Source organism: Larimichthys crocea, chromosome XII (genome assembly GCF_000972845.2).
Source record: "Larimichthys crocea isolate SSNF chromosome XII, L_crocea_2.0, whole genome shotgun sequence".
NCBI classification, from domain to species: Eukaryota; Metazoa; Chordata; class Actinopteri; family Sciaenidae; genus Larimichthys; species Larimichthys crocea.
Genome location: NC_040022.1, coordinates 27,817,098 through 27,830,977, shown reverse-complemented (window position 1 = coordinate 27,830,977; position 13,880 = coordinate 27,817,098). Strand labels below are relative to the sequence as shown.

General features: G+C 40.3%; 1 protein-coding gene across 1 annotated transcript; it reads left to right on the top strand.

The window, feature by feature from the left end:
* Window positions 1–2,960: 2,960 nt before the first annotated feature.
* On the top strand, window positions 2,961–11,084 carry ccdc3a (coiled-coil domain containing 3a). Its single transcript, XM_010745431.3, has 3 exons — window positions 2,961–3,738; window positions 4,141–4,318; window positions 10,619–11,084. The coding sequence occupies exons 1-3, from the start codon at window positions 3,332–3,334 to the stop codon at window positions 10,922–10,924; spliced, it is 891 nt and encodes a 296-aa protein (XP_010743733.2). The 5' UTR covers window positions 2,961–3,331; the 3' UTR covers window positions 10,925–11,084.
* The last annotated feature ends 2,796 nt before the right edge of the window (window positions 11,085–13,880 follow it).

Below are 13,880 nucleotides of genomic sequence, written 5' to 3'. Positions count from 1 at the left end.
CGGTAATTGTTTTTCAAAATAAAACCAGCCTTTTAATGTTTGTTTTTTTCAGTCTGAAATAATACTTGTCAGATATATCTACAATGTTTTCAAGGGGCCTTTTGTAATGAAAAAAACATCTCTGTTTTGTCAATACTGATTATATTAGTTATGTCAATATTTAAAAATATGGCTCCTTTTTCACATCTACTCTGTAAAATTATTTTTTTACGTGTTCATGTGTGTGCACAAGAATACATTGTACATTGTATAAACAACATTTTTGTATTTGCTTGAAATTCAATAAAAAATATTTAAAGAGATATTAAATATTTAAGAGAGTAAAATCTGAAAATGTGTCATGTGGAAACAGCAACAATAAAATGGGAAATAACTTGAGGCAATTTAGCTGTTGTATTAAACAGCATAATCTTTCAATATGTTTTTTTATTTTTATTTTTGGAGGTTTATTTGTCAGATACAGCTGAAAAGTGACATGAGAGTGGGGGAAAAGAAAGAAAGGGGGATGACATGCAACAAAGGAATCAAACCATGGGCCGCTGTATTAAGGACTGAGTCTTTGTACATGGGGCGTACACTCTACCAAGCAAACGAACTGGCGCCCTGTTTCTAAAATAAATATATTTTAAAATGTTATATTTTCATTTTGCTCTTATTTTCCAATTATTGTGTTGTATCTGAATTATGCTCATATTCTCCTGGATGTGGAAGCATGGGTGCTGCAGCCCACTAAATTCAGATATAATAAAACCATTAGGCAAACTAATGACTTTTTTTATAGTATTAATACTTTAGTTTAGTTTAGTTTAGTTTAGAGTGTCCAACTGAAGCAACTCAGCCAGCTACAGTTACATAAAGTAAAGTCAAATAAAGTACCCGCAATCACTGTACAGTGACATATATAGGCCATCAGTACAACATGATGTGTGATGTGGTTATAGATGTAAGCAATGAAATATATTTAGTAACTAGAGCTTGCTCATATTTTTTGAGGTTTGAAAGTACTGTACTTTCCCAGCCTTGATTTTCCATTTACAGCTGTTACTCTGTCATCAGCAAACAGTGACAGGTGTCTCATATGAACGGGCACATCGCTGGTTAAATGAGTTTGGGTAGATCTGTGGTTTTTGTAATGCATTATAGTTCAGTCCTACTGTATGTGTTGCTGCTGTGGCTGCTTCCACATACAGTATGTTCATGTTTGCTGTCTGCGTGTGAAACACTGTTAAATTGTTATATACAGTATATTATGCAAAAGCAATGAATGCTGCCATGACGTCATTAAATAGACTAACAGAACCCTCAATTCTTACTGACTTCTAACGCACCTTAAGTTTTAGACTTAATCTATTTCTACTTAATTTTACTAATATATGTTTTTCCCCTATTTATTTACATATTTATATTTATTCCACCTGTTTCATACCTATGAATGTACTTGAATGTATATAAAAATCTATAAAGATGCAAGCAAATGACCACTGCTATAATGTATATATAATCCTCTGTGACTCTATATATAAATCTATATGACTCTATTAAATGTTCAATATCATCTAATAAAAAAAAACTTAATGTTTAAGATTTGGTAACTTTGTCCAGAACATTATCTTCGATATATAAAAATATGTAATTATATATATACCAAATCATACTAAACCAGCTACAAATATAGCTATAGTACATTAAGATGACTATGTTCGAACTTTAGGCGTTTTTTTTAAAACTTTTATTTTGAAGGCTCATTTACCATACTTCCGGTCTCCACGTGCCTAATTGTCGCTGGCTTGCCGCAGCTCTGACTCGTGCGGATTTAACGAAGGTTTTCATTTCCTCGAAGTGACGTCACAGCGCAGCGAACAGATCTGAGAACAATCTGCGGCTGCGCGAGAGCGCAGTCTCTGCGGCGCAGGCACATCCGGGTGTTTACACATCAGCGCGAGCGTCAGCTGACGGCGGGAATTCCCTTCAGGAGTCACCTTGCCTCAACACTGGAGTTTCCCTGACCTGCCCAGACTGTCATGTCTGTCAAATGTACAATATTAATTATAATAATTAAAACAGAATTCATCATGACATTATCTTTGGAAATATTATTTGATAAGAATAAGGTCACTGTTAATGAAATACAATAAACCTAGGACTATGTTGCTTTAGTCGCAACTCTTTTATAAAATGGGACCATTGGGGAAATATAAAATATCACAGCATTTATTTGATTTATTCGGATTATCTATTACATAAAAGGAAAATATACACGTGTTCGTGTCAGTGTCCACTAGAGGGCAGTGCTGTCTCAGTAAAATCCACATCAGCTTTAATAAATCACAACATTGAAATGTTTGGCTGAGGTTAAAAGAAAGTGCCTGAGAATAATAATATCCCATTATTGATGAGTTAAGATAGTGGAAGAAGAAGAGGAATATAATATGAAACATTATCATGATCTGTATGTGTTGCCAGATGTTTAATGGAAAAGCTGATAGAATCCGCTCTGATTTCTGTAACCTTTGAATTATGAATAATCTTTATCTTTTATCATATCATATTCTACTGTTATAAGTCAGTGTGGAACCTCTCCAGATTATTCATCTAGTGCCTCTTCAGAGAAGAACATGTTCTCCCTTCATGATCATCTTGGATGCATTCAAAGGTCGGAAAAAATATCGGAAAAAAAAGGAAATTTGTCAAAATTGCATCCTGAGGCAAAGTTTTAAAATTCAGTTAGATGATGAGCAAGACTCTGTCAACATGAAAAAAAATATATAGTAATAAAAAACGATTAAAAAAGATGCATGATGTATTATTTGCCTCACAATCTTTAGGACATGACCGAGTTGAACATCTTTAAAATCTTAACATTTATCAACTATATTAATGTCTTTCTATAAAACAGCACTTGAGCTCACGTGGAAACTTCAAATGTCTGAGCTCTCCCATCCGTCCTTGAACGCAGCGCCCGTGCGCTCTGGTGAAGCCTGTCTCTCTCTCAGCAGACAGATGAGATGGAAACGCTGGGAGCGCAGCAACAGGTTGGAGTTGTTGAAGTTTCTGCAGATTGATTGGACTGTTTCGTTTTCTGTGGCAAAGGGGAGAAGATCTGAACATCAACGAGTTTAGTTCATGGACAAAAAGCACTGTGGATGAATTTTGTGCTTTAGAGTTAAACATTTTAGACTTTTTGTTCAAGTAGAGCATCCTCAAGCGTCAAGGTAACCATCACCATTTTTAACTTACTTTTATCAGCTTGGATGCTTGAAGGAACCTTTTCACACTTTCTTCACTGAAGCATCACCACAGGGTTTACAGACTACTTGCATCCACCTTCGGGATGTTTTCCACGGCTCTCCTCTTTGCAGCGCTCGGCGTTTTTACGCATCTGGGCACTTTTACGCACGGGTGCCAGCTCCCCTCCGAGTGGCGTCCCCTAAGCGAGGGCTGCAGAGCCGAGCTGGCGGAGATCATCGTGTACGCCCGGGTGCTGGCGATCCACCGGGAGCCTCTGGGCGGCGGGGTGGGCAGCTTGTACAACTCTCTGCCCTTTGGGTTCGGGTACGGGTACGAGGGCGCGGAGGAAGGGCTGTTGTACTCTGCGGAAGTGGAGCTGCTGTGCGACCAGGCCTGGGGAAGCATGCTGGAGGTGCCTACTGGATCGAGACTTAACCTGACCGGACTGGGGTACCTGTCCTGCCAGTCCCACACCGTGATGGAGAACTACTCCTACTTCTTCTTCCTCAGGTGACGTGAAGGCCTGGACACATGCACCAAAAATAGCTCCAACACACACTTGGACAGTCAAACAGAAATAAGTTTTATTGTTGCCATTAAAATCACACTACATGCCATAAAACTGTTTGCCAGACAGAAATGGATTTTGCAAAAATACAACTTTAAACGAACACAACAAGAGTTATTTGAGACTTTGCTTTGGAGCATACTGTGGTCTACAGTCGTGTGTGTGGTAGAGTAAGTATTTCCATTAAGACTTAAAATGTTCTACTTTTTATTCACTAAATCTATCTGACAGCTGTAGTCAGATCATTAAACATGATACATTTATAACCTTGACTCCACATTTCAGTCATTCCTTCAGCAGCTTCAGCTTTCTCCTCACACTTTTCCTGTTTATCTCCTCTGCAGGATGGACGAGAACTACAACATCCTCCCCCACGGCGTCAACTTCCAAGACGCAATCTTCCCCGACACGTCCGAGAACAGGCGCACGTTCTCCAGCCTCTTCCAGTTCTCCAACTGCACCCAAGGGAGTCAGCCTTTCCACACCTTCAGCCCTGAGTGGGACACCCAGGAGGACAGCAGGGTAGGGCGTCACATCATTTTGACCTTTTCATGTCTAGTACAATGTCAGCAGTTCTCCGATTGGATGTCGATTGTATTTGAAGAGGACGTAAACAAACTTCTTGTTACTATAGTGATAAACCACCATAGATAACAGATTAACAATCCAATGAACAGCAGGGAGGTAAGGGGACTAACAACCATTGTTAGGGTGTTATGGTTTGTTTGTAATATTCAGGACATGAACACACAGTTGTAGCTAAAATCTGAATGCAAGTACAGTGCGTAACGCAGCAGAGAGGGATCTTGGTTTGTGTGTTTGTGTGTCATCTAATCCTGAGTTGAGTTGTGACTCTGCTGACAGGAATGTTGTGAGGATCAGTCGAAACTGTTTTTACCACAAACACTTGCACACATGCACAGAAGTTTTGATTACACTCTTAATAGATTCCCAGTGTTTCATTGATCACGTCCCAGCCAGATGAAGATCAAAGTGATGACTGATTGGTCGAGGTCTGCCCGTCTGGCTCCTCAGGCAGACAGGATACTGGCCGCCACAGGTCAAAGGTCAAATAGCAGAGATCCACATCTTTGACTGGCAGCAGTTTAAAAGTGTGTCACTCTGCAACTTCGATTCATATCAGTTTGAAGCTACACAGCCTGCCGACCTAGGACCAGAGATAAGCCAGGACCCTGTCAACAGAGGAAGACAGCTCTGCTGCTGTGACTCAGGCATTTATTATCACACCTCCTTTGAGTGAGTTGAGCAGGTCGCACTTCAGACAAGACTGAACAAGGCGGCTGGAGATGGAACTACTCATCCTTGCCCTTCTTTTGAGAGGATACAAGACAAACTGTTACAGTGCTGAAAGAGGTTTTCATTTGATGGCACAGTAACTAAAAATGGAGGTTTTTACATGTCATCATGGTGACTTCAAATTCACAGTGTTTGTTATCAGTTTACAAAGACTTAAGTTACAAAAATAAGAGCTTGAAACATGACTTGGACAAATCTGTAAGATTCCTTTAAGACTTTATCAGTTAAAAACTTGAGTCTTAAATATTGAAGTCTTAAGTTTTGAACTGCAACTGTAACATTTAATATGCATGGCCACAAACAGGACTGTACTTTGAAGGATCTTGTGTCAGCTCTGTAAAAAAACACAGGAAGATGTTGCCTGAATATAATGGTGAGCATTTAGAGACTTGTGCCTCAGTCTGAGACTTCAGTCTTGACTTGGACTTATCTCAAATGACTTGACTTGTCTTAAAGGACTTGAAAATTCGAGACTTGAGTTGTGTGACCTGATACTTGACTTGGACATTGCACAATTTTGACTTGACTTGTCTCAAATGATTGGACTCTTAATTTGAACTTGTGTCAAATGAATCTTCACTTCATCTGTCTCAGATGTCTTGAGATGTGACTTGATTTTACTCCACTGTCTTGATACTTGACTTGGACTTGTCTTGAAATAATTTTGACTTCACTTGTCTCAGATGGTTTGAGCCTCGACATGGTCTTTTCTTGAATAATTTGAGACTCGACGTGGACTTGGCTATTGGACTCAACAGTCTTGAGACTTCAAGACTCCTACCCTTGTCCTGAGACTTCATTGACTTTAGAAATGCCTAAGATGCCTTAAACTGACGTGAGACTTGACTTGGACTTACCTCCATTGCCCCAAAAGACTTGAAAAAAACTCAGATCCGTATCCAGAGAATCAAAAAGTAATACGCATCACACAGTACGTGCACCATTACACTAACTGAAGAATCAACACATTGGCACCTACTTGTGACAGAAAATGGCTAAATTCACATCTGTTAGCATCAGTGCATTATCAGTCAGGATGTTGCTCCTCGTTCCTGACCCACTTGAACACCACCTGCAGCATACGTAGACTTGGTTAAATGTCTCCCAAATGGATTTGTGGTGTTTTTTATTCTCTGCAGAGCTAATTCAGCAAAGGTGCAGCGGTGTGTTGATCTCGGGGTTTGACCTGAAGGGTGTGGCCTCAGAGTTATGTGGTCAAAGGTCAGCGAGGCAGGGGTTAAAGATACGGCTCATTTAGAGGACGAGCACTCGCATGTAGAGGCTATGACCCCTTGAGGCAAGGCGGGACAAAACAGGTGTTTGCTGCGGGAATTTATGGAGGAACACGAGATGTTAGGACCTTCTTCTTCCTTTTCATGTCTCTCCTAACTCTTCCATGTCTCCCCTTTGCCTTTTGTCTTTTGAATTTTTGAAAGTATCAGATTCATTTCCCTTTGGCTGCAAATGAAAAGACAAAGAAGAACAAGCTCCTATTTCTGATTTGAATATCAATAATTCTGAGGTTTGTCCAAAGGATGTGTTTGCCTCGCTGCATCCGTCCGCTCTGTGATTTAAGGTATCAGACATCCTTCAGCTGGAGTTTATACACAAAACATCCCTAAAATTGGGAGGTGGTTTGCTTCTGAATGCAGCCTCGTGGGAACCAGACGCCCCTTCAGGAGGATAGACAAGAGACTTCCTCCACTTTTCTGCCAGAACCTTCAATTATCTTTTGTTAGAGGCTCCTCTTATCAGCACCACCCAGAGTAGTTTTAACCACGAGCAGGGGGTAGAGACTACTGTAAGCCCACTAATCATCATTTAATACAGATTTCTTTTTTTTTAATGAAAGATATCCTACGTCTTTTTTCAAGGTTTTCTTTCGGGTAATTTGCTTTCACTTTATAGGCCACAGCAAGATAGACGCAGGTTCCCCAAATACTTGTTAATCAGCAGATTGCCACGTTTACATGCGCTCTAACGATTATACTCCAGTTGTAACTGTCATGTAAAAACTTTTAACAAGTTTTCTGCCTCTCATTAACATTTTATGTGGACGCTCAGAGGGATAAAAGGAGGACAGCGCAGTTTGTTTCACTCAGGAGTTAAAGCTTGGGATGACTACAGTGTCATACTGTGTGTGTGTGTGTGTGTGTGTGTGTGTCCTGTCTGTGTCTCCCACTTTCTCTGTCTCGTCTTTGTTTTTCCTTCTTTCACAGCCCCCCTTTTGTTCTTTTTATCTCTTCATCGCTCACTTTCTTTTTCTGTCTTATTGCCTCTTTTTTTCTAACCACAAACACACACAGTTAAATAAAACCTCCGGAGAAGAGGAGAAACCCCAGTTTGTCTCTTTGACGTCAATAGTGAAGCTCTAAAGACACTAAATGTGTGTGTGTGTCTGTGTGTGTGTGTGTGTGTATGTGTGTGTGTGTGTGTGTGCATGTGTGTGTGTGTGTATGTGTGTGTGGGCAGTAGGGGGACTCATGCTGAGCTTCTTTATGAAGTTAGAAAGAGGAATCAAAAGTCACTGGAACTAAATGAGCAGTCAGGTCAGGCTGGACACGCACACACACACACACACACACACACACACACACACACACACACACACACACACACACACACACACACAAAGCCTTGCCTCTCAATCCCTTCAAACCTTAACTCTTAAGTTCACCCCTCTCTCTCTCTCTCTGACCCTCTGTCCTTTCGTTCTTTTTTATTCAGTCGGCTGATGAACTCATGTAAATGCAGAAAGTTCTGCAGTCTGGACCAGACCAACAAACACTCAAAACTTTGTGTGCAAAACTTTTGCACAATGAACCTCGGCGCCACTGGTGTCACAGTCAAAAGTATTAAAACATCCCCAGAAATGTTAAAGCCACTGTCATGAAGTGACCTGTTCGGGTGTTTTCCTCATGTGATCGGTGAGTGAGTATGAAGAAGTTGAAATTGCAACATACACAGTTATAATACAGCATGATATCAAATATAGCACATAATTGTGAAATAATCTATCAAATTTACACATTCTGGCTGTTAAAATACTCTAAAACTTACATATAGTTGCTTAAAACTGCATCAATAGTTTTTTTTAGCCACATGGGGGCAGTAAACGGTGACATGCAGTACATTCTTCATATAAACTTCATATAGTGATCATTTTAGTTGCTAATTTATACATCCAGCAGATAACGCTAGCATTAAATTGAAGTCATGTTTTTAGCCAACTGTCAAATAGGGGAACATAAAGGGAATTAAACATTCCACTATGTTCACCAGTCGCTAACTGTGTCTGTCTGCTGTTTGGTGCTGTGTAGATAGCCTGCAGTGGGTTTACCTGGAACAGCTTACTGCAGAGGTTGGAAACCACAATGAGCGCAGTGGGACTCAAAACAGTGCACATGCTGCCCTTAAAACCAAAACAATGAGCTGAAAGATGCTAAAACGCACCATAAAGCTGCTCTCCTTTCATTTTACATGCAGTCTTTTTATTTTATTGTCAGTATAAGAATATATTTAAATGCAGGGTTAAATGCTTCATTTTGACATTCAGCAGCCTTGATGGAGGCTTTCTGGGTTCAAATGTTTCTAAACTTGAATCTGAGGACTATTTCTACATGCATGTGTCTTCACATGTCCTCTAAATACTGTTTATACAGATGATGCTGAACAGCAGGCAGGTAACACCCGGATGTTTTGACAGGTGGTGTGCATTTGTGTGTGCATGTGTGTGTTTGGGGCGCCCTACTGAGAGCCTTCCTATGAGCATGAGAAAAGGTTCAAACTGTAAAAAATAAACTGTACCAATGTTATGTAATATTGATTTGACTTATGTTTGGATGAATGGAAAAAAAAAGAAAGAAAGGAGACTTCCCTTAAAGGGTTACAATCTTTAAGATTATTCAGGGTTTGGTTGTCCAGGTTCTATATCTATATCTATAGATATTCATCGCTGAGATTTATGCCTCCACTCCAATAACATAATTATTTTTTCCTTACAGAATTGAAAAAATCAGCAGTGGGGCATTCCCTTAACCTAGTGGTTTAAGGTATCATCATGTAATTACAATACCGCTGGTTCATCTCCAGCTGGAGCCCTTTGTTACATGTCAAAACAACTGCAACCTCTCTCTCTAGAAACAGCATTTTCACATTGACAATTTCCTCAGTAAAAAGTCGCTCCATTGACAAGGTTTAATTTAGGTGAACTGACCCCATGCATTTAATATTCCATAACACTGATTTTTGTTTTGCATCTCAGATCATTGTCAGAGTCAAAAGCTAATTTTACATGTTAAATATTCAAATTAGTGATTTAATTCATAGATCCCCATTTTAACCGATGCTATAAAATCAAAATTTAGCGAACTCTATGAATTCTATATGGAGCTTAGGTGGGAAGCTAGCACTTATGTTAGTGACTATAGCCTCTACACATGGGGCGGCCGCTTAACCCACTATGCTACTGACCGCCCCGGGAGACATTTTTAAAAACATTTTCTGGGAGCCTGGTTCATTGCCCAGCAGCCAGCTGTTAACTCACTGTAAAACCACAACATTTATAGAACAGATATAACATGTTAATGAGGTTTAAAGGTGCACGTAGGCAAATATTTCTGAACCCTGGATTGGCTAGCTGTTCACTCGTTTCCAGCCTTTATGCTAAGCTAACAAAATGGCTCCCAGTTCTAGCAATGACTTCCTAAAATGTCGAAATATCTTACTGTAACAAAATCATAGTTCTCAAAAATTGGTTCCAAAATCATACACTGCCTCGAATACAGAATATACTGTCAACACAAACTGGTGATATATCTGTGCTGCAGGCTCGACTGCGTTTGTTAGCAATGCTAATGGAACACAAGGAGCGATTAGCACTGACCACGTGATGGCTATGAATGGTGTTTTATAGATTTATGTGTGCATGTTCCAGTTGGTTGTACATGAACACGTATGCATTCCCCTCTGTCACCCCTGTTAACCCTGCTGTTTGAGGTCAGCCTTGCTCTGTCGATGAGATGGAAAATTAGGGCCCCTGAAACATCAAAGTAAGTGACCCTCGCATTGTAATGGAGGGATAGGAGGTCCATGGGGTAAAAAAAAAAATCTATGTTACACAGATGCACATAAACAGCATACATCGTCTTCTCATGTTTTTGGACTGGTAGCAGGGAGTCTGTGTGGATAAATGTAACTGATGAGGGTCAGGACCTCATCTTTATTTCCCCATCCTCCCATCCTCTCAGTGTGTCGGGCTTTCAGAGGAGAATAAAAACATTAGTGCAAGAGAAATACCAGCTCTGTGGAGATTAAATGAAGAAAGATTTGTTCATTTTCTCAGAGAGACTTCTGGGATAAACACATCAGCAGCGCTCCCACACTACACAACCAGCTGACCAGATGGCAACTGGTGATTTACAACAGTTCGGTTAGCCTGTTAAGAAAACAACCCTTCATGTAAGTTAACTTATTGCGCCACTCTCCCTCTCCTTCTTTCTCCAGCTGCTGTGCTCCTCGGTGCAGGCCGCCCTGTTCGAAGAGGAGGAGCGAGCCCGCAAGCTGCAGGAGCGCCTGGCCGCGGCGGAGAGGAGGAACCGGCAGCTGAAGGAGCGTGTTCGCAAGGTGAAGCGCTCGCTGAGGAACGCCCGCAAGGCTGTGCGCAAGGCCGAGCAGGAGGCGCAGCAGCTGCAGGAGAAGCTGAAGGCTGCAGAGCGGAGGGCAGGGCATCACCTCAACACCATAACACAGGAGGAGCCTCCACCCAGCCGCTATGCGAGCACGGCGATGCGCCAGCGCATGCAACTTTAACCAATCCCACCTGCCCCAAACTGCCACCCAACTGGACTGAAAAAATGGCTGTGGAGAGTGAGAGACTGCTGGGCGGTCTCTGTGTAAGGGCACTTGTCACATATGAGTTAACACACCTTTAGTCATAATCTGCAGTTTTCTTGTAAATAAACAACCTTTTCTGTCTTTTGTATCCCTGGTTGCTCTACTACAAAAGTGATAGAACCTTTCCTGTCATCTGACAAAAGAACAAAAAAGTGAATCAAGAGAATCAAGCTTTTATTTTCACAGTGATTCCTCTTGCAGGCGGAGCAGTTACTACAACTAGATCAGTTGCTCCTCATTGCTCTTGCCAGGCTGTGATCACAGGATGTGTTTTTGCTCAAACAGACAGCCGCGAGTGACAGTCGGCTGGATGCACAGCAGACATTTTGACTTGTCAGAGCTGGAAAAACACAGTTGGACTTAATAACAAAAACAATGTCTCAGTTCCATAAAAGTAGCACCCCCCCCCTTCGCCTTTACCATACTTTTGATCAAAAACTTAGACATCAAGCAAGGACAACAACACAAGACAATGCAGCCATCTGATAAGTCCAGCTCGGCGTCTGTCTTTCAGCCTTTTATTTCACAAAGTTAGTCCCAGATTTACTCTTGTCCAGCAGATTCTTGCTTCTTGATTCTTCTTCTTATGTCAACCTCTCCTTGGTCTCTTTGCCTATGTCATTATGTCCATAGAGGCTGCTGAACCATTGCCCACTTGTCCTGCTCTGGTTCTGGCACGACACCTGCTCCATTCCACTTCAACAGTGGTTAAATTGGCTTTTGTAAGGAGGGGGAGCCGTTCTTCACTCACATTGGTCAATATCTCTCACAACGTCGCACCATAGGTTTAATACATATTTCATCAATTTATAACCTACTTATTTATATCTCACACCAATTCACATATTGTTAACTTATTTAGCCTACATTTCACCATCAATCTGCACTGCAATTTGTAAAACTTATTCACAATATCCATATTCACATATTAACTTTTTTTTTTTTTTTAACATCCCATCAATTTTAAGTTATTTGCATTACTTATTTACATCTCACACCATAAATTCACATGGTTGATTACATCTGACACCTTAAATCTACATCAATCAAATCAATTGTTCGCTAAACTTTCTTACATGTCACAACATCAAACCAAATATCAGCAGTTGCCAGTCATTACAATTAATTCACAACTTTCCAAATAGGACTTAGATCTCTTGTCTTCTGCCTTTCCTTTCTCTGTCTACATGCTATATGGTCTACTGACCTCCGGGTTTAGCGCTTCTTAACAGTTAGTTAACTGAGCGATTTTATAACTGAAAACCTCCTCTTCCCAGTGGTCCATAATGCCTGTGGTACCACTGGAAATACTGAGCTCACAGTTTGGGCACCCTGGCTAACAAACTGAGCTAACATTAGCTAACAGCAGCTACAGGTGGCAGCGCTTTACTTCACTCTCCATCAGGAAACTCTGTAAATCACAGAGGGTTGACAAGGAGCAGAGGGAAAACCAGAAAACATTTTCTCCAACATAGTCCATAAAACAAGTATATGGGCTCCAATGACAGAGACACACGAACGCAACGAGTTTCTTTCTATGGCATGTTAAAATGTCTGCTGTGCAAACAATCCATAGTAACAGTAACAGCAGGAGCTTATTACGGCACAGATAATGATGCATTATTCTGTTTGTCATTTGACAGTCTGGTTTCCAAATCTGAACTAAAAGTTTGTTTTAAAACAAAAAAATGACCAAAAAAAGTCATGCACTGATGTTTGTGCTGAGATTATGAGAACTACGAAATTTGCTGAAGTCAGTCTATGAGTCAGATTTGGTACTAGTCAGACTGTAAAAACAGTTGTGTGAGTCTTTTGTGGAGTCTTAAAAATAACCCAAGTGATGTCACTGGGATAATCTTGGCTTTTTTAACAGAAATATTCAGAAAGTGTTATACACTGGGGGACATGAAGTTTGAATGTCACATTTACCAGGCATGGTCAGGAAGGAGGGTCTATTGGACGATGCAGTTGCATTGCATTATGGGAAAGACGGGACCCAATCTTGGTGTCTGTGGCATTAATTTTGACTGTTCTTGGCAAATGGGCTAACTATTGAATACTAAATTACTGTAATGACCCTTTAAACTTTAAATATACCGTTTCTTTTGTGTTCATAATCCAGTTAGAAGTAAAAAAAATAAATTTTCTGATTCTCTCCTTTAAAAGTCTAGTGTGTAAGATTTAGGGTGCTCTATTAACAGATACATACGGGATATAATATGCATAACTATGTTTTCATTAGTGTGTGTGTGTAATTGTCTGAAAATAAGAATCGTTGTGTTTTGTATACAATGAGCTTTTTACAGATTCCACACCACCACGTTGAACCACGATGTTTCTACAGTAGCCCACAATGAACAAACTTAACATTGGCTCTCAGTAGGGAGTTTTGCATTTTTCATGTATTTGGGTGAAACAAGAGGGCTTCAATCTGCAACTACACCAGCAGATGGCACTAAATCTTACACACTGGTCCTTTAAAGTTGACACAGCTTTGTTAGCAAACAGCCAGGAGATACAGGAAGATATTGATTACAGCAGCTTAATTGAAAGACATTTTTAGTATATCTATTTTTTTTTGTAGCTTTTTTGTGTGACCCACTTTGTGTTGTAAGCATAAAAAAAGACACGTTCAAAACGTTAAAAATCTTATGTAATCACAGCCCCGTGAAGCAGTGATAAGACACATTACGTTCAATATTAATGATGACTTTGTCTTTAAACGGAATTGTGAGCAGAGAGCGTGTGGTGTAACTGAGAATGAGAACTCTGGGATGTTTGAAAAGGTTCATTTATTATTCATTTCAGTTTTTTAAAAAGTCTGGCACATCAGCTTGTATGTGGATATTTTTCTATGAGTGTTTTTCTGCAT